This window comes from Hyaena hyaena, unplaced genomic scaffold (assembly GCF_003009895.1).
Source record: "Hyaena hyaena isolate Hyena2069 unplaced genomic scaffold, ASM300989v1 scaffold_615, whole genome shotgun sequence".
NCBI classification, from domain to species: Eukaryota; Metazoa; Chordata; class Mammalia; order Carnivora; family Hyaenidae; genus Hyaena; species Hyaena hyaena.
The window spans coordinates 477,952-503,453 of record NW_024081248.1 but is presented as its reverse complement, the minus strand read 5'-3'; the positions used below and the strand labels follow the sequence as shown (position 1 = coordinate 503,453).

The 25,502-nt window shown below is 40.1% G+C and overlaps 1 protein-coding gene across 1 annotated transcript in view; it reads left to right on the top strand.

The window, feature by feature from the left end:
* The first annotated feature begins 12,839 nt into the window (after positions 1 to 12,839).
* BMPR2 (bone morphogenetic protein receptor type 2) overlaps positions 12,840 to 25,502 on the top strand; it is a 199,243-nt gene continuing 186,580 nt past the window's right edge. Inside the window, exon 1 of the mRNA XM_039257389.1 lies at positions 12,840 to 14,122. Coding sequence (XP_039113320.1) covers positions 14,047 to 14,122 — 76 coding nt within the window. The 5' untranslated portion in view covers positions 12,840 to 14,046. The remainder of the gene's footprint in view (positions 14,123 to 25,502) is intronic.

Below are 25,502 nucleotides of genomic sequence, written 5' to 3'. Positions count from 1 at the left end.
TTTAAATAAATAAATAAATAAATAAATAAATAAATGTAAAATCTTAAAAAAAAAATGACAGAGCCCCTTCTCCCTTTTCCTTTTCATTAGAAAGAAGGTAAGTTTGGGGAAAGGCCTGGTATGTTCAGTGAACTGTAAGAGGTTTAAGTGTGTCTGGACTCCAAGGGGTAATAAAAGAGAGAGAAAGCTGGAAAGATTGTGGAGACCTTTGTTCATAAAGCTAAGAAGTTAGGCTTCATACCATAAGGATTGTCCTTAGTTATACTGAAATAGATGAGGTAATGGAAAACTGGAAACGTGATGTTGGTCATTAAACTTTTTTAAAAAGATTATATTTTATTTATTTATTTTAATTTTTAATTTTTAAATGTTTAAAAATTTTTAATGTTTATTTATGAGAGTGAGAGAGAGAGAGAGAGAGAGAGGGTAAGCAGGGGAGGGGCAGAAGGATTGGGAGACAGAATCTGAAGCAGGCTCTAAGCTGTCAGCACAGACCACAACGTGGTGCTCGAACTCATGAACCATGAGATCATGACCTGAGCCAAAGTTGGATGCTTAACCAGTGAGTCACCCATGTGCTCCTAGATTTCATTTTTCAGTAATCTCTACAGCCAACTTGGAGCTCAAACTCATAACCCCGAGACCAAGAGTCTCATGCTCTACCGAATGAGCCAGCCAGGCCCTTCTGGGCACGGAACATTTAACATTTAATTGTTACTTGACTTAATCACCCCATCATATTGTCCTCTGTCTCCCCAATTTTTCTATTACTAAAGCTTTGTGGCCAAGATAAACCAATCCTTATAGGGAGATGTAGGAAGGCAAGACAATGGCAAACACTTCTTACAGATGTTCTACATAAAAACCTGGCAAACAGAATGCATATGAGTAATCCTTAGCTGTAAAACCATTCTGGTAATAGTCTGTGTTTGCTATATTTTCCTAAAGGCACTTATTTTTGGAAATTTGGAAAGATTATTCAGTAATATTTGAAAGAGGAACCCCCTTCCCACGTCTGATAGTTCCACTTTTTTATTCTGTGCTTTAAGAAGAATAAATGTGTTCAGCATATTTTTGGATAATAGCACATATACACTGAGAAAATTGATTAATATGAGAATTATATAATGGAAAGCAATCCCCCACCTCACCCCAAGAACAATGAGTTAGCCAGTAGTAGGCAATGATGGTTCTGAAGTAAAATAATATTAAAGATGCCAGAGATACTGTAAGCCTCATGCTGGATGAAATACAGATCTGCACTGGGATGAGCAACCCATAACCAGCCCTCTTTTGAATTGTAACTTGTATAAGTGAAGTTTGGATTTCTTGCCATAAAAAAGAGTAGGTGGTCATCTTGCTTTCTGAACATTTAGACAAAGATTTTACCCTAAATTTTGTTGTATGGTTTGATTTCCTGGCACAAAAGAGGTTTTGAAATTGCTCTTTTAGTTGAAGGGAAAGAGAATACATTTAAGTGGAAGAAGTTCAAAGTTTAAAGCATGATTAGTTTTGTGTTTGGAAAATGAAATGTTGCATTTTAGGTCTCAATATCTAATCAGTTCTAACTAGAGAAAATTCTAGATTAAGGAAGAAAAAGTAAGTATTTATGTGGCTACTTCTATGTTCCAGGGTCCTTTAAGAAGGATGAATAAGTATTCATCTTAGACAAGGTGAAGGTTGTGAGGATGGGTATTACAGTAGCTTCAGCTGCTCTTGAAGTTATTGTGTAATTTCTACAAGAAGATAGTCTAGTGCAGTTATCTGGAGGTCATTATGAAAGGGCAGATAAATGTTTATTAAAAGCCAGAAAAACGAAAATGCAAGGCCATAAGACAGCCACACTTCAGTACATTTCAAATGCTTACGCAATAGCCTCAGCATCCAGGTGAGAAAAATGTTGACATGCTTAATAACTGGAAAAAGTATTGAAAAAGTTTCAGAGGTGCCTGGGTGGCTTAGTTGGTGAAGCGTCTGACTGTTTATTTCAGCTCAGGTCATGATCTTACGGATTAGGAGTTTTAGCCCTCCATCAGGCTCTCTGCTGTCAGCACGGACCCTCTATTCTCTTCTCTCTCTGCCCCTCCCCTGCTCAGTCTGTTTCTCAAAAATAAATAAACTTAAAAAAAGAAAATGTATCAGACATTTGTAGAATGTGCAGTAATATATATGTATATATTCTATGAGGCCTTTTTTCTTCTAATCCTCGAGATACAAATAAGCCTATGCAGGATCAAATACTTTTCCTTGTTTTGTGTTCTCAATTGGCTGACTTTTCACTTCAGTGACTATTAAACATTTTCAAGGTATGTAGCAGCATGCAATTTAGTCACTTTTCTCTGATATTATAAATCTTTCTGGAGAAATAAGATTTTTACACATTATGGGGCACCTGCCATACTCAGTTGGTAGAACATGCAATTCTTGATCTCAGGGTTGTGAATTAAATATCCACACTGGGTATAGAGTTTACTTAAAATAAAAGATATTCACACATTAAATAATTGTATGTGAAATAATTAAAGAGAAATAACTCGTGCTTTTTTTCTTATTATTTTTTTGTTAAGTAGGCTCCACGCCTAGCATAAAGCTCAATGTGGGGTTTGAACTTACAACTCTGAAATCAAGACCTGAGCAGAGATCAAGAATCCGATGCTTAACTGACTAAGCCATCCAGGCACTCCATAATTTGTGCTTTTATCACTTCTTTGACAACATTATGTAACTATGTTATGCTCATCATTCTGAAATAGAGAGCTTTTAAAAGTTAATACTGGGGGTGCCTGGGTGGCTCAGTCAGTTAAGCATCCAACTTCAGCTCAGGTCATGATCTCACAGTTTGTGAGTTCAAGCCCTGTGTCAGGCTCTGTGCTGACAGCTCAGAGCCTGGAGCCTGCTTTGGATTCTGTCTCCCTCTTTCTCTGTCCCTCCCCTGTTCCCACTCTGTCTCTGTCTCTCTCTTTCTCTTTCTCCACCCCCCTCTCAAAAATAAACATTAGGGGCACCTGGGTGGCTCAGTTGGTTAAGCGTCCGACTCCGGCTCAGGTCATGATCTCACAGTTCGTGGGTTTGAGCCCAGCATCAGGCTCTGTGCTGAACGTTTGCTCGGAGCCTGGAGCCTGCTTCAGATTCTGTGTCTCCTTTTTCTGCCTCTCCTCCACTCATGCTCTGTCTCACTCTGTCTCTCAAAAATAAATAAATATAAAAAATTAAAAAAAATAAACATTAAAAAATTTTAAAATAATTAATACTGATATAGCATTTACACAACTCCAAAAAAGTATTCAGTAAATGCTTTTTGGTTGATTAGTAACTTTCATAAGTCATAGGACTGCTGAATCAATGTAAGGAGGTGATTCAGACCTTTCTGAGGATTATAAAGGGTAAATTATATACTTTAATTACATATTAATTAATTAATCACTTGCTTAAATCACTTGCTTCTACACTCTATGAATAGTGGGAATCACACACATTAAGAAGAAAAATTAATGGGAGCCTGGCTGGCTCAGTTGATGGACCATGAGACTCTTGATCTTGGGGTTATGAGTTCGAGCCCCACATTGGGTGTAGAGATTAATTAACAGATAAAATCTTTTTAAAAGTGTTTTATTTAATATGAGGGAGTGCAAGCAGGGAAGGGGTAGAGAGAGGAGAACAGAGGGTCCAAATTGGGCTCTGCACTGACAGTGAGGAGCTTGGAGCCTGCTCCCTCTCTCTGTCCCTCCCGTGCTTGTGCTCTCTCTCAAAACAAAAACAAAATCTTAAAAAAGGAAAGAAATGGATTCTTTTTTCTATAAAATTGTAAAACTCAGGGCTCAAAATTATACAAACAGCTTGATCGGGGGGGGGGGCGGGGTGGGGGAGAGAGAGAGAGAGAGAGAGAATGGAAAGCACGATCAGTGCGGAGCCTGACCTGGAGCTCAATCCTACGACCCTGGGATCACGACCTGAGTTGAAATCAAGAGTCAGTCACTCAACTGACTGAACCATCCAGGTGCCCTGAGATCACCCCCCCTTTTCTTAATCTATTAGAGGAGAAAACAAAAGCAGGGAATCAAAATGCAGCCTGACAAACACAGTATTAGAAGCTTATAAAAGGTATAGAATTAATGCTAAGAAGGGGTGCCTGGTTGGCTCAATTAGTAGAGCCTGTGACTCTTGATCTTGGGGTTGTGAGTTCAAGCCCCACGTTAGGCCTAGAGCTTACTTGAGAAAGAAGAAAGTAATGCAAAGAGGGAATAATTAGTTCTGTTTGGGGTTCGGGGTCAGGGGAATCTTCTTAGAGGTGGTACTGTTTGAGCTGAGTGTTGCATGGTGAATAAAATTTAAGGAGACAGCCAGAAGGGGAAAGGATATTCCTGGCAGATAAAATAGCAAGCACAAAGGCATGTATATTTGAGGAACTAGAAGTTCTTTGGTGTCACAGAGCTCTGCAAGAGCAGAGACTGTTTTGCTTATTGTATCCACAGTAGCCTAATACAGAGCCTAGACCATAATAAACAATAAATATTTGCTGACCAGAAGAATAAATGAGAGGGAGGACTTGTGTCATTTTGAGGAGTTAAATTTAATCTTGTACCTCCCATAAGCTGAAGCTAACTGGAAGCCAGTGGGCAAGAAAGTCTTGGAAATTTAGTTTGTAGGAGTCAGTCCCTGAACAAAGAAGAAAAGGGAAGGAAATGGAACTGAGAGCAAATAGTCAAATGATCCATACCCTTGTTATGACCTACGAGCTTTGTATCAAGTGGAACATGCCTACCTCTCCCATGCTCCAATAAACTGGCCTCCTTTTCTTTTTTCATTTTTTCTGTTTCAATTGGAAAAAATATATAATTTTTAATTCTTTTTTTAATTTGGATATAGTTGATACACAATGTTACATTTGTTTCACGTGTTAAAAACTGGCCTCCTTTTTAGTCCTCAAATATACCAAGACTGTTCTAACCAGTTCAAGGCCTTTGCTTGTTTCCAAAGCCAAAAAGACAATTCTACAAGATCTCTCTGCCTAGCAGAGACCGAGTGATACCTCAGGGGTCAAGTGATACCTCTTTAAACAGGACTTCCTGATAAATCCTTTTAAGATAGAACAGCTGTTCCTCTCATATTGTCTCCGCTTTCTAAATAAGGTAATATGGTAAAATAACCTAAGGTGATCTCCAATGATCTACACCCTTGTAAAATCCCTTCCCCTTCAGTGTGGGTAGAATGTGTGGCTTGCTTCTAAACAAGTGAATATAGAAAAGGTGATGGGATGCCACTCTTAAGATGAGGTTATATTGGAGGCACCTGGGTGGCTCAGTTGGTTGAGAGTCCGACTTCGGCTCAGGTCATGATCTCACGGTTCATGGGTTCCAGCCCTGCGTCGGGCTCTGTCCTGACAGCTAGCTCAGAGCCTGGAGCCTGCTTCAGATTCTGTATCTCCCTCTCTCTGACCCTCCCCTGGTCACGCTGTCTCTCTCAGAAATTAAAAAAAAAAAAAGATGAAGTTCTATTGTATAAGATTCTGCCTTAACACACTGGGATAAGAGAAACTCTCTCTGTTGGCTTTGACTAAGTAAGTTACTGTATTGTGAGAGCACCTATGGAGAAGGTCAAGTGGCAAGAACTTGAAGGGCCTCTAGATGCTGAGAGCAGCCCCTGGCGCCTGAATGAGATTAAAAGGAGATTCTTCCTTAGTCAACCCTCCAGATAAGAATAGCACCTGGCTGACGTCAACCTTGATTACAACCTTGTGAGATCCTGAGCAGAGGACTCTGCTAAATCAATGCTGGACTTTGGATTCATGGAAACTGTGAGATAATAAATATGTGTGGTTTTGAGCAGCTAAGTTTGTGGTAATTTGTTAAACAGCAATAGAAAATGAATACAGGTTGGGGCACCTGTGTGGCTCAGTCAGTTGAGTGTCTGACTGTTGATTTCAACTCAGGTCATGATCCCAGGGTTGTGGGATTGAGTCCTGCATCAGGCTCAATGCTCATTCTCTCTCTCTCTCTCTCTCTCTCCCTCTGCTCTTCTCCCCTGCTTGTGCTCTTGCTAAAAAAAAAAAAAAAAAAAAAGAATACAGATAAATACCATAAGAGAATGAGAACAACTTGGCTCCTTTGTTCTTGCTATATCATTATACTTAGAATAGTGACTGGTACATAGTTTAAGAAACGTTTGTTATATAAATGAATGAATACAAAGAAGGATGGATGAATGTATGAATTTAAGCTGGATGAGGAAGAGGATAGGACTGGATCCTTGGAACACTGCTAGTGGCCATCAGCTAAGGAATACTACTTTCAGAGATGGGGTTGGGGGAGATCCATCAAGCAGGTATATATATGGTTCAAAGACTTCAAGGAGCAGTGATAGGTGATAAACTGTTTTAAGATTTCCTTTACTATAATATTATAGATGTGACTCTTGAACAATATCAGTTTGAACTATGCAAATCGCAAAATATTTTATATTTTTGATAACTACAGTATAGTACTATAAATTTATTTTCTCTTTATGATTTTCTTTTTTTAAAAAATCTTTTGTTTTTTAAGTAATCTCTACACCCATCGTGGGGCTTGAATTCACAACTCTGAGATTAAGAGTCATATGCTCTACTGACTGAGCCAGCCAGGTGCCCAGTTTTTTTTTTTTTTTACATGTTTTTAAATTTTATTTTTGAGGGAGAGGGAGAGAACAAGCAGGGGAAGGGCAGAGAGAGAGGGAGTCACAGAATCTGAAGCAGGCTCCAGGCTCTGAGCTGTCAGCATGGAGCCCCACACGGGACTTGAACTACTGAACTACAGATCATGACCTGAGCTGAAGTCAAACACTGAACCAGCAGAGCCACCCAGGCACCCCTGTTTTTGTGTTTTTTTAAAGTAAGCTCTACGTCCAGTGTGGGACTGGAACTCATAACCTGGAGATCAAGAGTCATGGGGGGTTCTACCAACAGAGCAGTCAGGTGCCCCTTCTTCCTGATAATTTTATTTCTCTTTTAGTTTATTTATTTATTTATTTTGAGAGAGAGAGTGAGCATGAATGGGAGAGAGCAGAGAGAGAGAGAGAGAGAGAGAGAGATTTCAAAGCAGTCTGTGAGCTGCCAGTGCAGAGCCTGACATGGGGCTTGATCCCAGAAACTGTGAGGTCATGATCCTAGCCAAAATTAAGAGTCAGACACTTACCTGACTGAGCCACCCAGGTGTCACCCCCTTATTATTTCCTTATAGCATTTTCTTTTCTCTAGCTTACTTTATTGTGAGAATAAGTATATAATATATATATCATACCAAATATGTGCTAATTGACTGCTTATGGTGTTTATAAGGCTTCTAGTCAATAGTAGGGTATTAGTAATTAAGTTTTGGGGGAGTCAAAAGTTACACGTGAAAAAAATGTTATATGCACATATTCAACTGCCTGGAGGTTGGCACCCCTAATCCCTGCATTGTTCAAGGGTCAACTGTAATTTTCCTCCTCCATCTTCTCTTCCATCTTCTTCCAAAGTATAAACCATAAATTTAACCGTATTTTGGGTAGCTTGGAGAATAAATAAATGGTCCTTTTGTTTGGAGGGAAGTAGAGCTCAGTGCCTGGCACCAGCAAGGAAAAACTCTTACAAGACGTCAGTATAAAAGTCCAGAGCAGGCACATGTGGTTGGCTTAGTCGGTTAAGCATCTGACTTCAGCTCAGGTCATGATCTTGAGGTTCATGAGTTCAAGCCCTGCGTCGGGCTCTGTGTGACAGCTCAGAGCCTGGAGCTTGTTTCCAAGTCTGTGTCTCCCTCTCTCTCTGCCCCTCCCCTGCTTGCACTCTGTCTCTCTCTTTCTCAAAAATAAATAGTAAAAAGAAAAAAAAGTCCAGAGCAAATCAGGTAAACTTGGGGAAATATAGTCTTCCTCTGGGATTATTTATTTATTTATTTTTAAAGGAAAGATTTCTTTTTTTTTTATGTTCATTCATTTATTGAGAGAGAGAGAGAGAGAGAATACATGCATGCAGGGCAGAGAGAGAGGGAAACAGAGGATCCAAAGCAGGCTTTGTGCTGACAGCAGAAATCATGACCTGAGCCAAAGTTTGATGCTTAACCAGCTGAGCCACTCAGGTGCCCCCCCCTCACTCCAGGATCTTCTAATGTTTGGGAGGAAACTGAGTTTTCTTGCTGTCAGTCACTCAGAATGGGAAGCTCAGATGATTTTATTTTGTTCTAAATGGAAGGAAAGAGAAGGGTGATTCCAGATGCTAGGTTAACTAAAATTTCAAAAGTTAGACAAAAGCAGAGGGAAAGAAATGGGACAATAGATCTAGGTTCCAAAAGCAAAGTTTTATTATTATTATTATCTTTAAAATTTTTATTATTTAAGCTTTTCTTGTTTTAGAAAGAGAGAAATTTAAGGTTACTTTTAGGTTCAGAGGATGTCAAGTTGGGGGTGTGGGTTTGTCTATCTCCAATCTCATTTTCCTTGTATTGCACAACTGGATTTTCCCCTTTCCCCACAACTACACCTTTATCTTCCAAAAGGAGACTATGTTCTGTCCCATTCCTCAGTTTAGTCCTAAAGATTAAGTCCTAAATTTTCTAAGCCACTTTAAGTTGCCTTTGATTATTTTGACCCTGAAGTGTGTCCCAGAGCTAACTGGATATCTGTATTACTTTTCTCCTAGAGTTGAGAGTTTTTCTTCTATTTTTCTTTGACAACATCCTTTATAATGATAAAGTTTTTTCTCAGAAGTATTCAGTATCCGGACACCTGGGTGGCTTGGTCAGTTGAGTGTCCAACTTCAGCTCTGGTCATGATCTCTTGGTTTGTGAGTTCAAGCCTCACATAGGTCTCACTGCCATCAATGTAGAGTCCACTTTGGATCTTCTGTCCCCCTCTTTCTGCCCCTCCCCTACTTGTACTTTCTCTCTCACAAAAATAAATAAACATTAAAAAAAAAAGTATTCAGTATCTTTGAGTTCAGGTAACTCCTATTTATCCTTATTCATATAATAGGGATGCAGCCTTGGTCCTTATTCAAATGCTTGTTCTAATAATGTGCTTAGTCCTCCAGATCTCTCCTTAGACCAGGGCTTTGCTTTTACAAGTCTTCCACTTCAGAGGAAAGCTATAATCCACAAGGGGCCATAATACATAGTGAAGATCCATCAGTCTTATAGACACTTGTTTCCTTGGATTTCTCTTTTGGCTCCCTTCATTTCTGATTTCTTACCTCAGAATTTTCCCCATATGTTAGAAAACCCTCCTATCTGACTTGGGCTTTTGGTGACTAGAGTAGTGGTGATTATTTTCCCCTTGAACACCATAGTAGTATTAAGGTTGTTCACAAATTTTTATGTACCTCTTTTAGTAACATTGTATAGTATTACATTCCCCTTTCTCTTGAAGTTAGGTTTGGCCACATGACTTCTATTTTTTTTTTTTTTTTTTTTTTTTACAAATAGTTTATTGTCAGGTTGGTTTCCATATAACACCCAGTGCTCATCCCCACAAGTGCCCCCCTCCATGCCCATCTTCCCCCTCTCCCCCACAGCCATGAGTCCTCAGTTTGTTCTCAGCATTCAAGAGTCTTTCATGGTTTGCCTCTCTCCCTTTCCCCCACCATTTCCCCCCTTCTTCTCCCCCATGGTCCTCCGTTAAGTTCCTCCTAATCCTCCTATACATGCAAACATATGATATTTGTCCTTCTCTGCCTGACTTATTTTGCTAAGCATTACACCCTCAAGGTCCATCCATGTTGCTACACATGGCCAGATTGGCCACATGACTTCTTTGGCCAATAAAATGTGAGTGGAAGTGAGGTGTATTGCTTCTAAACGGAAGCATTTTAATGGTTAGAGCAAAAACACTGTAGTACTAGCAATTAAATTTTATGATCCCTACTGTAGGAATCTTTTTTTTTTTTTAAAGTAGATTCTATACCCAATGTGGGACTTGAATTTAAGACCCCAAATACCAAGAGTCACATGCTCTACCGACTGAGCTCTCTGGTTCTCCCCGACTGTCGGAATCTAGAAAGAACCTATCTCAGTGAAGCCTTCAATAGTCTGGCAACCTCAGTGACTAAAATGAGCAGCATCCATGTAGTGGATGTGGTACTGAGCCCCCCAGATCCACCCTTTAGGACTGAAGCACTGCCCCTCCCAACTGCTAGAAATGCTGGTGGCTGACAGCTTTCAGCTGGGTCCTTCTCTGGGTGTTCCTCTTGACTTAAGAGAGCCTTCTCATCCCTTCTCTGGTTGCAGCCTGTATCCAACGACAGGTTGATGGGAGGGTACAAGACCTAGCCTCCTGTCTCAATTTTAGGACAATGTTGAAGGGCCATTCCAGCTCCAGAGCTCCCTGCAGAACTGGCTGAAGCCTCAGTTGCAGGTGTGTTGCAGTTCAGGTTTTCCCCTGCCAGTGACTTTGTGACCCTTGGTCTCCAGAGATTGTTCTTGAGAGCACTACCCAATAACCTGTGTATTCAAATCTCAGAGTTTCCCAGTGAATCCTACTTGTAACAGGCTTCCTGATGACTTCTATCAAACACATAACATGTGAGCAACTTTGTTGCTATAAGCTGCTGAGAGTTTGCTACAACCTAGCCTATCCTGACTTACAGATACCAAACCTTGGACCCCCCTGCCAATCCTTTGTTTTCACTAGAGCTTGACTTGTATTGTCTATCTTGTCTTCCTGGACGGATTGACAGGCAGGTTCTAGTTCTCTGACGGTTTGAATAACCATGTCCCAACTGAGATATTACAAGGAACAACAGAAAAGGGAAGAGGGTTGCCTATCTAGTTGTCTACTAATTATTCCTACCAAGTCAGTGGCATATATTTTTTCACATGAATTTCCTAGGACCTTTTCTTCTTTTTTATATATTTTATCACACATTTATAAAATGTATAAGAGTACTTAATTTTTAAAATGTTTATTTTTGAGAGGGAGGTGGGGGGGGTTACAGAGAGACAGAGGAAGAAGGAAGATCGGAACCCAGGGGTGAAAGTGTGGGGCTCAAACTCACAGATAGTGAGATCATGACCTGAGCCAAAGCCCTATGCTCAACCGACTGAGCCACCCAGGCACCTTGGTACTTAATGTTTCTTAGGAAACATTTTATGCAAATAAAAATAGAATAAGTAGTTGATCCCAATTTGTGAAAGAATAGTATACTACTAATTAATAAACTTTCTGAACTTGTAACTTACTAAAATCCTATTTATTTGAGTGCCAGGTTTATTTCTTGAAAGTCAAACGGTAAAAACAATAGCCAGTTTCTTGTTTTAGGCCTTTGAGGCAAAACAAAATATACTAATAAAGCTAATGAATCAAAGCATATGCTCCTCCTATTTTTTTTTTTCTTTTTAAGGGATCTGACTATATAGAAAAATTTCTTTCTACCTGAAGGGTAAACAGTATAAAAATAATTTCCACTAAAAAGTCTGAAAATCCTGGGTTGCTATTATCAAAACCCATAATTATACTAGATATTTAGTATAACAGCAACTAGTTTAAGGAATGTGGAGGTTTTTTTTTTACATCAAGTTCAGATAAAGAGATAAAAGGGGACTTGAACAAGCAAAGAGTATAACTTCCGGAGTCTCTTTGGAACTGCCCTTATCCACAATGAAAGACCAGCAAAGCCAGCTTTCAGAATAGCCCTTCTGCTTACTAGAAGGAAAGCTAGTCTTCACCTCTACGATTGTCCACCCACGCAATTTTTTCCACCTCGCAGCTAAGAATTAAAACACAGACTTCCGATCATGGCGCCACGCACGTCACTTTCTCCCTTTTCCCCCAGCAAAATCCCACCCAAATCGACCTGATCCCGCAGGAGGTGTGTAAAGGCTGCAGGGAGGGGAGAGGAATTCCTTCCCCTATCCAGGTTGCTGGGGTTTTTGCAGTTCAATAAACCGACTAAACAGATCCTTTCCAGGAAGCTTCAGTTCCAACAGGACCTCTTCATTTCCTTGGGTTCGAAGTCATTCTTTACTGGAGGCAGCAACTACTCACGCAATTTTCCTTTCACAGGCCCTAAAAAAGCCCCTAAGGCCCTCAGCCTTTGTGAATAAAGGCCCACCCTCGCAGTGGAAACCGCGGCACAGACAGATATGCATATACAGCGGAACAATGTATAGAATTTTAAAGGAAAGTGTTTCCTTTCTGGCTTCGCATCCCTTCAAATGTTCAATATTTCTGTCACCTAAGAAGGCCTATAATAATGGGTGCTTAGGAAACGCAGGACACCGATAAGACCAAAAATACCAATTTAGAGGTGGTCTTTCCAATTCCGGCTTTTGTTTGAGTCGGGGAAGGGGGGGGAGCCCGAGGAGGCCAAGGTCTCCAGTTCTGGGAAAGGAGGGTTCTTCTGGATTCTTTGGGCTACGGAGAGGCGGACTCTAGCCCCAGGAAACAACGAGAGCAGTTCTGCCCCTCAAGGCTTTACTCCAGGAGTCCTGGACAAGACCGCGACGCTCCAGTCTGAGTCTAAATCACCCAGCTCAGAAGAGTTTGCCAACGCTGGACAAAAGATGTGGCCGCTGTCACTTAACCAGACACACACACACACACACACAGATTCCGAGAGTGCACGTATGGAAGGTATGTGTGTGTTAAGAAAAGGGCCATTGCTGCCTACTGCGGGCTGCCGGCCCCACCCTGCTCCACGGAGACACACCGCGCGAGGGCCGAGGAGTCCTTCGCAGCAAGCCCGGGAGTGAGGGGCGGGGCCGGGCGGGGTCGAGAGCGCGCAGGCGCGCTGTGGGCTTCCTCGCGCCGCCGTCGCTGCTACCGCCGCCGCCGCCCGCGCTGCACCACAGGCCCGAGACAGACAGGGCCGGGAAGAGCCGGAGACTGAGGAGGAGGCGGAGGCGGCGGCGGCAGAGGCGGGGCGACTCCGGTGACCGGGAGCGCCGCAGACTGGCAGCTGCGGCGACTCCCCCCTTTGTGTCTGGTCTGCTCGGAACCACTGGAAGTGCTTCCCGGAGGGGTGCGGGGTGTCTCGCCGCCTCGCTGCCCACCCCCTTCCCCAGCCAGCCACCTACCTCCGCCCTCCCGCCGCCCCCCGCCCTCGGCCCGCGACGCCCGAGCTCCGCCCGGAGCCCAGAGCTGCGGGAGAACGAGGCGGCGGCGGCGGCGGCGGCGGCTTCTTCAGGGGGGTTGTGATTCGTTCACAGGAGCCATTGACGGGAGAAGACGAGGCTTTTCTTCGTGGAATTTACCTCAGGCAAGATCGAACGGCTTCAATAAAAGAGAGGAGAATCCAGGAGAGCTGGAAAGGGCAGCTCCCCGCACCTCCCCTCCGCCCTCAGTCTCGGGGAGCTCCGGGCCCTGCCTGCTGACCCCTCCCCCCCGCTTCCTACTGCCCCTCAGCCCTCCGGCGGGGCCCTGGCAGAACCTCGCAGGATTGTTCCGCGAAGGCTTGAAGGCTTTGGGTTTGTCCATGGAGGCAAGCACCTTTTTCGATCCAGTCGAGGAACAGGGTTTGTTGTTTTCGAAATCCGAGTGAAGGAAGCACCGAAGCGAAACTTAAAAAGGAATCCTGCCCTCCCGGAGCCACCGGCGATGCGACTCGTGCTGCCGGGGGCCACCGCCGCCCGCCCGGCTTCTCCCTTCGAGGCAGTCGGGAACTTGTTCTGATCCTCAGCGCCCCCCCTTCCCCCGTCGAATCTCCTCTCTCCATCCCCCTGCACCCTGGATATGTTTTCTCACAGACCTGGATATTTTTTTGACATCGTGAAACTACGAGGGAAATAACTGCGGGGCCTCTTTCTGTCTCCCTGCTTCTCCACACGGACATGCCTTCAGTTTGGGTGGCCGAGGCACCCGGTCCTAGGCGAATGAACCTCTCCAGCCGCGAGGGAGAGAAATGAAGGGAATTTCTGCAGCGGAATGAAAGCTCTGCAGCTAGGTCCTCTCATCTGCCATTTGTCCTTTCAGATTGCATTGTAATACCCACGGGCCGAACAAGTCGGACGAGAGCGAGGACCAGCCTCCCGGCCGTATCTCGCGGCCCGTGTTTACTTTCCGTATTTCTTTTCTCTGTTCTCCTGCTTCTCGGCTGGCCCAGGGATGACTTCCTCGCTGCAGCGGCCCCGGCGGATGCCGTCGCTCCTGTGGACCGTCCTGCTGGTCAGCACTGCGGCCGGTGAGTAGCCCCGGGCGGCGCGTCGGGCCCCTGCCTCTGCCTTCGGGTGGCGAGCTGGGAGCCCGCAGAGGCCGAGGCCTGAGCTCGCCCTTCGCGACGCGTCCCGAGATAGCTGTGGAGGGAACCGCGTCCCGTACCTGCGCGCCTTCCCCGTTTCTTCTAGGGAAATAACCTTGCATGTTTTTGTGTAGTTTCGAATCCCTACTTCCATATCCCCCCCATCCCCCACGGGGGGGGAAAGACATATTGGGTGTGGTATCTTGACATTTTTAGCTGTGAGGTAATGCACGGATTAAAAATAATATTTTAATCGCCAATGAACCGTGTCTTATGAGATCTTTGCAAACAGAGCTGTAGATTTTTTAATATAAAGAAGCGGAGTTGGCTTACATTAAAAAGACCATCAACTATAGAACGTACACTTGAACCTTATTTTTAGATTTAGATCACTCTTTGGGAGTCCATGTTACTTTCATTATAAAGAAGTGTTACGGAATGAATTGAATAAATGTTAAGGAAGCCAGAACTTTGAGATTCTTAATACATTGTATAATACTGTTTATTATTATCATTAGTATTGTTGTGTTCCAAAATATTTTAGTAATTATATTTCCATTTTTCAACCTAGATACATTCGTATTTTATATGCTTTTGGAATTACTGTTGGGCTTAAAAGCATTTTCAATAACTTTACATTTGGTCATCTGGCGTCTGTTGGCTTTCTGTCATTGAGACAACTTTGACCTCACATTAGAGGTCTAGGAGATTTGAGTTCTGAAAGTTCTTTGACATTTTACTAAGCTTAAAGGGAAATAGTAGTCATCTTTTCCTTAGGATTTTTTTTTTTTTTTTTTAGTTCTCAGACACCTGAGAGAAAGCGTCACATTCTGTCTGCAGTTATTTGTCAAGCAGTCTTTTGGTGATATGCTCTTAGAAATTTTTGGGAGTGAATGGTACATATAATTCTTAAGTTTGGTGTAGGATGGCCAAGTAGATTGTGCATTTAAAAATGAGTAAAGGACAATATAACAGCTTTCTAATTACTTTTTTATTTTTATAAGTGTGTTTTCACATTCACATTTCTCATTGGTATGGTTAGACATAGAGGTTGCTTATTTCCATTTTAAGAGTCTGCATTGGGAAAATTCTGAAAGAAAATTTGAAGTTTCCTTTAGTGCTTTTGATATTGTTGATTAATGTCTATCATGTTTATGATAAATCTATGTAGTTGTATTAAAAGACTTTGAACTTCTGAATTGAATATATTTTGCAACTGGTATTTTAATATTTTTAATGATCACAATTCCTTTTGGGATAAAGACAAACAATTTTTCTCTAGATTTCTTCAAATTGTATTAGTTATTTAAATTCTCTGGTTGTAAGTCTTGTGATTCCTGTAAAATATGAAGAGAGTAAAAGGCCTTAGGCTTAAATAGTCATTCTATGCGCAGAGATCTCAGAACAGACTTTTTATGTTGTTCTTGACTTTTTTTAGAATGTAGATTCTCATTTATAGTTGACAGGCTTATTTTGTGATCAGAACTGATAACATTAAGAGGAAGAACGCTGATTTAAAAATACATTTAATTTGTATTTGGTAAATGAAATATTAGAATAATGTCCCTTAAAAAGGAAGGATTGGAAGAATCACTACTTTAAAGTGGTTTTAGTCTTCTTTAGTATTACATAGTACCAGATGCCAAAATTTGTGAGCTATAACAGTAATAATAATAATAGTGTTTATTGAATGCTTGCTCTGTGCCAGCAACTATTCTAATAGCTTTCCATGTATTTTCTGATTTGATCCTTATGAGAATTCCATACTTCAAGTGTAATTATGTTCCTTTTACAGAGAGAACTAGTGAAGTGCAAATAATTTAAATAACTCACCCCACTGAAAACTGTGGAGCCACGATTATAGCCTGTATCCTTACCTATCACGTTAATGATGACAACAGTTCACTCAAATTGGGAACATCAGAGTAGTGCCTTCACTAAATCAGGCTTTGAAAAGTAGGGACACTTGACAGGATCTTTGTTCAACACTGGTTACGCAGATGTTATCATTCTAAACATGTAAAAGTTGGCCCAATATTGGAGTGGAAAGTTCTGTTTCATTAGGTACAAGGTGACTAGAGAGAGCCTATGTGGACTTGGGTTACGTAGATGTAATGATGTAACCAGACAGGTGCAAATAGTGCTGCTGAACAGGAAAAAAATACTAAAAGACTTGCTGATATCACATCCCTCTTTGGGACCATGGATAAATCCTATATTTCTTTTGAATTCCTCTTTTCCATTTAGTGTATCTAGTTCTTGGATTCCTTAATTCTAAGAACATTTTGTATGCAAAAAATAAGAATTTATAAAAAAATATGTGTTTGGTTTATAAGTGGTTCTTAATTTTCATAAAAGGATAAAATACAATGCAATACTTATTGCAGACTCAGCTTCTGTTAAATAATTTTTGGGGCCACCTGGGTGGCTCAGTCTGTTAAGCATTCTGCTTGATTTCGGCTCAGGTCATGATCTTACAGTTCATGAGTTTGAACCCAGCATAAGGCTCTATGCTGTCAGCACTATCAGTTAGGGATTCTCTGTCTCTGTCTGCCTCACCCCTGCTTGTACTTGTGTGTATTCTCTCTTTCCTTCTCTCAAGATAAATAAATATTTAAAAAATAAAAAAATTTTGAAAGAAGTCCTCATTGTTCATGTAAGTTGTAATGGTTACAGATAACATATCTAACCCTATATCCCACCCTACCCCCATGTGCAGACCCATGAGCAGGCTCAGCTACCCTTTCCTCCAATCTTCTTCTCCTTCTTGCCATCCTTGGTGGCCTGGGAGGCTAGGGAACCCATGGCATTTCAAATAGCCTTATTGTTGGGATTCATTCCTCGAAGGTTCTCCAGGACAACTAAGAAACTCAGAATTCTGCATTACATCATAATTCTTCTCCTCCTTGGCTGGCTTAGATGTGTCCAATGGCCATCTGACATCAATGTTAACTGAATCTTCCTGCATTTGAAATAATTCACTTGATTAGATTTCTTTCTTTAAAAATTTTTTTGGTTTTAGTTTTGTTTTTTGAGTAAGCTCTATGCCCAAACTGGGACTTAAACTCACAACCTCGAGGTTAAGAATCATGTGCTGTACTGATTGGCATGCCTCACTTAATTAAATTTCAATTTTATAACTATAGGAATACATTGTCTAAAGGAAGATTCACCTAGTTAGTTGGTGTTCTTGAGCATTGAAGTTAATAAATATTGTTGAGGAACTAGAAATTTAGTGATCTTTTGTGTTTCTTAGCATATGGGCATTGCAACAGGGTCATCTGTAGTTTTTTATAAAATACATATTTCTGGCACTATAGTCTAGATGTACTGAATGGATCTCTCTGGGATCTATATATTTTTTTAAAACTTAAAACCCAAAAGATTCTCCCTTAGGCAAGTTTATATAATCAGTCTTGATTGTTTGGATTTTTAAAATATTGTGATTTAGTCAGCTTTTGCTGCATAATAGCTAGTAGCCACAAAATCATAGTGACATACAACAATAAGCATTTATTCTGCTCCATTTGTCTCATTCTTGGGCCCAGGCTGGTGGGCAGGGTAACATTTCTCTGCGGGAAAGCTTGTCTTATGGCAATGGCAGAAGTACAAGCAGATAAGCTTTTTTAGATTCTTGTTCCTTTAATATCTCATTTGGCCAAGACTAAAGACAAGGAATAGTGAAGTACACTTTGGCTATAATGAGGCCATGGTAATATATGGACATGTTGATACTATTACTGGGGAATGAAGAATTGGGATCTTCAGTCTCACATATGATCAGGAAGATAGTCCAGGAGGGGAGCTTCTCTTACCATTTGAACAGGGCCAAACTCATTTGTTTATTTTTTAAAGTTTTTTAAAATGTTTATTACGGAGAGAAGGAGAGAAAGAATCCCAAGCAGGCTCTGCACTATCTGCACAGAGCCCAATGCAGGGCTTGATCCCACGAACCTTGAGATCATGACCTAAGCTGAAATCAAAATTGGATGCTTAACCAACTGAGCCACCCAGGCGCCTCTATGTATTTAAGAGAGAGAAAGAAATGGGGGAAGGGACAGAGAGAATCCCAAGCAGGCTCCATGCCCAGTGCACAGCCTGATGCAAGGCTTGATCTCAAGACTCTGAGATCATGAGCTGAGCTGAAATTAAGAGTCCAGTCAGTGCTCAGCCAACTGAGCCACCCAGGTATCCCAGGGCCAAACTCTTAGGCCTTTGCATAAAAATTATACCAACTTTGATCTATCCACAAGCCTACCCTGGCATGTGGAGTGATATAGTGGTAGTGGTGTTGGTGTTGGTGCAATATGAAAAGTGAGAACAGAGATATTTATTTCAAACGAGGACAACTTTTTTCATTAAAGGCCAACTTTTTTTTTTTTTTTTTTGGGGGGGGCACCTGGATAGCTCAGCTGGTTGAGCGTCTGACTCTTGATATTGCCTCAGGTCATGATCCCACGGTTGTGGGAATGAGCTCAAGTAGGGCTCTGCACTCACTGTGGGGGTTCTCTCTCTTGCCCTCTGTCTCTGCCCCTCCCCCTCTTGCATGTGCATGCTCTCTCTCTCTCTCAAAATAAATAAATGAGCATTTTTTAAAAACAGGATTTTATTTTTAAGTAATCTCTACACCCAGCCTGGGGCTCAGACTCATGATCTTGAGATCAAGAGTGGCATGCTCCACTGACTGAGCCAGCCAGGAACTCTTAAAGGCCAACTTTCTTAACATAGAAAGAGAAAAAATTGAATATTGATTTCTCATGATTAAATTCTGTACTTTCTAAAAGGTACAGAATGAAGTCAGTTTAAATCAGTCAATTTTATAAATGACCATACCACTTATTTTGGTACTTACTCATATATTTGTTGAGTATCAGTGTTATGTATTTTCTTAGTCCTCTTTATAATTGCTTTTTGAGGACAGCGTTCATATCTTAAACTGTTGTGCAATCTATCATATTGTGCAGATAAAAAATACTAAATGGGGGGTACCTGAGTGGCTCAGTTGGTTGAGCGTCTGACTTCTACTTAGGTCACGATCTCACAGTTTGTGGGTTCAGGCCCCACGTCGAGTTCTGTGCTGACAGCTCAGAGGCCTGGAGCCTGCTTTAGATTCTTTGTCTCCCTCTGCCCCTCTCCCGCTGTGTTCTGCCTCTCTCTCTCAAAAATAAACAAACATTAAAGGAAAATTTTTAAAAATACTAAATGAATGAATAATAAAAAGAAATTGGAGCCAGGAAGTATTCTTAGATTGCTCACTTATTCAAATGACGTATTAGAAATTTATTCTTTCTTTGTTCTAATTCCTTCAACTATAAAGTAGTTTAAGTGGTGTTATAGGAAGACCCCTGTCTTGAGTTAATGAGACCTGAATTCTGGGTGATTCTGGGCAGATTACACAACATAGTTTTCTCAATTGTAATTTTATGGGATTGGACTAGATTATGTTTGAAATGCAGATTCCTGGCAGCTACCCCAGACCCACTTAATCTGAATATGTGGATAGTGAATTTGGGGATCTGCATTTATTTATTTTTAAAATTTTATTTATTAAAAAATTCTTTTAATTTTTGTTAATTTTTGAGAGAGAGAGAGAGAGAGAGAGACAGAGCATGAGTCGGGGAGGGGCAGAGAGAGATGGAGACATGGAATCTGAAGCAGGTTCCAGGGTCTGAGATGTAAGCACAGAGCCTGACGCGGCATTAAGCTCATGAACTCTGAGATCATGGCCTGAACCGAAGTCGGATGCTTAACCAACTGAGCCACCCAGGTGCCCTGGGAATCTGCATTTTAAATAAACATTTCCCCAGGTAAATTCTGTGTACCCTGAAGTTTGAGTGGTACTGGATCTAAGATTTCTTTTAACTCTCAGATTTTACTTTATTTAATTTTTTGTGCCTTTCCGGATCTTTTATTCAGTACCAAACGTTTCTTATTTTAAGCTTTAAGGAATTATCCAAAACCTTTTTCTTTTTTAAAATTTAAAAAATATTATTATTTTTGTTTGTTTAATCTTGGTCTTAAAGGTGGTTTGTTATTTAATAAAAAGTGCTTTGCTCACTCAGTATTGTATACGTTCATTTAGCTTGTATTTTGACCACTTTATTTTCCTTTTCCTTCTTCCAAAAAGAAAAATTACTTGTTAGTAGAAATAAGTAGTTTTACTTTTAGTAAATTTAGATGAGAATGGTTGATGAAATATTTACAATAGATATAGTTTTAAAATAAATTAGACCAGGTAACGTTGATTCAGTTACAAATTAGTATCCATGGAGTACTCCAGGTGGATAAATTGTATATAGTAAATTTCTGTCCACCAAAGAATTATATTCTGATTTAATTGATGTCTGCTAGAAAATAATTAAATATGAATGCTGTTATATCTAGGAATTCATGAATTTTTAGAGTCTTACATAATACTTACACATGTTGAAGAGACTCCCGTATTACCAGACTATTTCTATGTCCCTCCTGTAGTTAAATGGTCTAGTCTGTGAATCTTTCCTATAAGCAGTGAAGATGGCTTTAGTAGAATTTTGAGTGCAATAGACTTGATTTTGTTTTTGTTTTTTTAACCTTTTTTTATTTTTAAAAATTTTAAAAGATTTTTTAAAGTTTATTTATTTAGAGAGAGTGCCTGCATGTGAGCAGGTGGGGGAGGGGCAGTAAGAGAGAGGGAGACTAAGGGAGAGAGAATCCCAAGCACTGTCAGTGCAGGGCTCAATGCAGGGCTTGAACGCATGAACCCTGAGATTGTGACCTGAGCTAAAGCCTGTTGCTTAACCTACTGAGCCACTCAGCCGCCCCTTAAACTTTTTTAAATCTGTGAGATGTGTATGACAGCTAAGACTGCTGGATTACAAGAATACATTTATAATTTATGTATAGTCTATGTGAGGTTAGAAATATGCCTGTGGGTAAATTACATGAACATTTTATTTAAAAAACTATTTTATTTTTAAGTAATCTCTACACTAAGTGTGGGGCCTGAGCTCACAACTCCAAGATCAGTGGGCATATGCTCTACTTACTGAGCCAGCCAGGCGCCCCTAACATGAACATTTTAGAATACATTGTATTATTAGAACTATTAGAACACAACATTTATTTCTTGCTGTGAATTGTACTTAATACAGTAAGTGTTTGACTAGACCTAGTTTCTATTCCAATATGCATCTATGGGAGCGGTAAGAAGGGCACGGGGGCATGAATAGGATAGATAACATATGGGAGGAGAACTAAAGTGTCCAGTCAACAAACATTTATTAGTGTTTCCTTTGTGCAGGGTTCTATTTATTTTATTTTATTATTTTATTTTATTTTATTTTATTTTATTTTATTTTATTTTATTTTATTTTATTATTTATTTCTGAGAGAGAGAGAGACAGTGTGAGCAGGGGAGAGTCAGAGAGAGAGGGAGACACAGAATCTGAAACAGGCTCCAGGCCCTGAGCTAGCTGTCAGCACAGAGCCTGATGTGGGGCTCGAACCCACGAACTGTGAGATCATGACCTGAGCCGAAGCTGGACGCTTAACCGACTGAGCCACCCAGTCGCCCCTGCAGGGTTCTTTTTAAAATATTTGCGGATACAAACAAAAATAAGGGCCTCCTCTCCTCCACCAAACATTTTATGCCATACCCTATATCACTTTCTGAGAGAGAATTAGATTTCATGCTATTTGGCATGAGTAGGTATTTTGCAAATCTTACCAGCATTGTAATTTCTTCTGTCTTTCTTTCAGGATGAGAAATTCCTGAAGTATTCTGTAACACAGGAAGAGACTGTTACTGTGTGTCTTGTAGCTGATCTCCACCCTCCTTATATTTCTCACTTTGCTAGCCTTCTTGAAAGAGCAGTGAACACCTATGGTCTTCTATATTCTCAACTTCTTACTTGTCCCATGATGTATATTAAATCATCAGTGACTTTCTAATTGCCTTATCCAAGTGACTTTTCAATCTTGTTCTCTTTGACTTTTCTACTGAATTTGACAATTTTGATCACCCCTTCCTTCGAATTCTCCTCATCTGACTGTTGACTTTGCATTTCCCTGGTTATATATCTTCTCTATCTTCTCTTCTCTATAAATGTTCTGTTTTCGTCTTCTTTTTTTTAAATCTCTCTTAGATTGTCTTAAGTATACTTTTTTTTCTTATTGCAACTCCTCTTCCTTATTGATTTTCTTTTATTGTAACTCTTCTCCTAGTCTTTAATTATTCTGGAAAATCGATGATTTCTAAGTCAAACAGGCAACCGGAATTGGAAGCTAGAGAGATTTGAGTCCCTTCCTAATAGTATCATCAACTATTTACTTTGGGCATATCGCTTCTTTTGGTCTCAGTATCCTCACTGTAAAGTGAGGGGGTTGGCCTGTACGATGTGTATAGTATTTATAGCACTTTTGCTTATGGTATGAGAAAAGAAAATATACTTAGTGTTAAGTGTATAGCACTTTGAATGATAGATTGAGTTATTATTGAGTATATATATAGTACTTTGAATTTAGCTTAGATTGGAGAAAAATGTGAGATATTCTGAAATGGTAAAAGTACTACTTTGAAAGAAATTTAATTTTTTGCAAATACATTTTATATGTTGTCTATGTTGAGTTAGGATCACGAAAGTGTTCTAAAGAAAGGCTCTATAAAGAACAATCCATAACTAAGAATAATCTATAACTAAGTATAAAGGATGCTTAATTAATTAATTAGAGGGCGCTTTTAAAATAGTTGGAATCCTAGAATTTTAGAGTTGGAAAGGACTTTAGGGTACACTTTAAATAGTTTTAAGTTTAGTTAAGTTTAGTTAGTTAGAAGTTAGTCTAAGAAGGGGGCGCCTGGGTGGCTTAGTTGGTTAAGCGTCCGACTTTCGCTTGGGGCATGATCTCACGGTTCGTGGGTTCGAGCCCCGCGTCGGGCTCTGTGCTGACTGCCAGCTCAGAGCCTGGAGCCTGTTTCAGAGTCTGTGACTCCCTCTCTCTCTGACTCTCCCCTACTCATGCTGTCTCTCTCCTGGAAATAAATAAAACATTAAAAAAAAAAAAAAAGTCTAAGAAGGTTAGAGTTTTATATAATTTTGTCTTTTAATTTAATTTTTTATTTTAATTCCCATGTAGTTATCTTACAGTGTTACATTGGCTTCAGGTGTACCGTATAGTAATGTGACAGTTATTTATTACTCAGTGCTCATCATGGTAAGTGTACTTTTATTCATTTTCACCTAGTTCACCCATTCCCCCACCTGTCTCCCCTCTGGTAACCATCTGTTTGTTCTCTATAATTGTCGGTTTTTTGGTTGGTCTCTTTTTCCTTAGTTGTTTTGTTGTTGTTGTTGTTGTTGTTTCTTAAATCCCACATATGAGTGAAATCATATGGTATTTGTATTTCTCTGATTGACTTCACTTAGCATTATACTCTCTAGATCTAACCACGTTGTTGCAAATGGCAAGATTTCATTCTTTTGTGTGTGTATATGTGTATATATGCCACATCTTAAAAATTTTTTTGTATTTATTCTTAAAAAATCTATTTATTGTTTAATTTTGCAACATCTTCTTTATCCATTCATCTATGGATGGACACTTGGACTGCTTCCATAATTTGGAAATAATCCTGCAGTAAACATAGGGGTGCATATATCTTTTTGAATTAGTGTTTTTGTATTCTTTGGGTAAATACCCAATAGCAGAATTACTTGATCACACAGCAATTCTGTTTTTAAATTTTTGAGGAACCCTAAACTGTTTTCTACACTGGCTGTACCTAATTGCATTCCCAAGAGGGTTCCTTTTTCTCCACATTCTCAGCACTCCACATTCTCACCAGTTACTGAATCTGCTGACTTGCATCTTCCTGATGGTGAGTGATGTTGAGCATTTTTTCACATGGCTGTTTACCATTTGTACATCTTCTTTGAAGAAATGTTTGTTCGTGTCTTCTGCTCATTTTTAATTGGTATATTTGATTCTTTTGGTGTTGAGTTGTGTAAATTCTTAATATATTTTGGATACTAACCCTTTATCAGATATGTCATTTATAAATATCTTCTCCCATTCAGTAGGCTTTTAGTTTTCCTGATTGTTTCCTTTGCTGTTCAGAAGCTTTTTATTTGATGTAGTTCCAATAGTTTATTTTTGCTTTTGCTTCCCTGGCCTCAGGAGACATATCTAGAAAAATGTTTCTGTGGCTGATGTCAGAAAAGTTACTGCCTGTGCTTTATTCAAAGGTTTTTAAGGTTTCAGGTCTCACATTTATGTCTTTAATTCATCTTGAATTTATTTTTGTGAATGGTGTAAGACGTTTTAATTTTTAATTTTAATTTTAAGATAAATAATGCCAAATTCAATTTTGGCATAGCTTTTGACCCAGTTATCACACATTCTAAATCAGTTGAGATCTAAGTAATGCCATTTTAACTTCTTGTAAGTAAATTTGTAAAATAGCTGTGTTGAGAGTTAATTCCCATACCATACAATTTACTCATGTAAAGTGTACATGAGATGCCTGGGTGACTCAGTCAGTTAAGCATCTGATTTCAGCTCAGGTCATCATGATCTCACCGCTTGTGAGTTTGAGCCCTGAATCAGGCTCTGTATGTCTCCCTCTCTCTCTACCCCTCCCCTGCTCGCACTCTGTCTCTCTCTCTCTCTCAAAAATAAATAATAAAATATTAAAAAAATATTGCACATTTCATTGTCTTGGTAAGTTATTAAGTTAAAAATTATGGTAAAACAGGGGTGTCTAGGTGGCTCAGATGATTAAGTGTCTGACTTCTGCTCAGGTCATGATCTCACAGTTTGTGAGTTTGAGCCCTGCATCAGGCTCTGTGTGGATGGCTCAGAGCCAGGAGCCTGGTTTGGATTCTGTGTCTTCTCTCTGTTCCTCCCCCACTCACAGTCCCTCCCTCTCTCTCTCTCTCTCTCTTTCTCTCAAAAATAAATAAATGTTAAAAAAATTACAGTAAAACATATAGCATAAAATTTGCATTTTAACCATTTTTTAAGTATATGATTCAGTGGCATTAATTGCATTCACAGTGTGGTGTAACACACATGGTGTAACACACACATGTGTGTCACCAAAACATTTTCATCACCCCAAACAGAAACTTTAACCATTAAGCAATAACTTCGATTTCCGCCCTCCTCCCAGCCCCTGGTAACCTCTAATCTACTTTCTGTCTCTGAATTTGCCTACTCTAAGATATTTCATGTGAATAGAATCATACAGTATTTGTCCTTTTGTTACTGGCTCATTTTGCTTAGGATAATGTTTTTAAGTTTATCCATGTTATAGCATGTGGCCAAATTTTATTACTTTATAGGG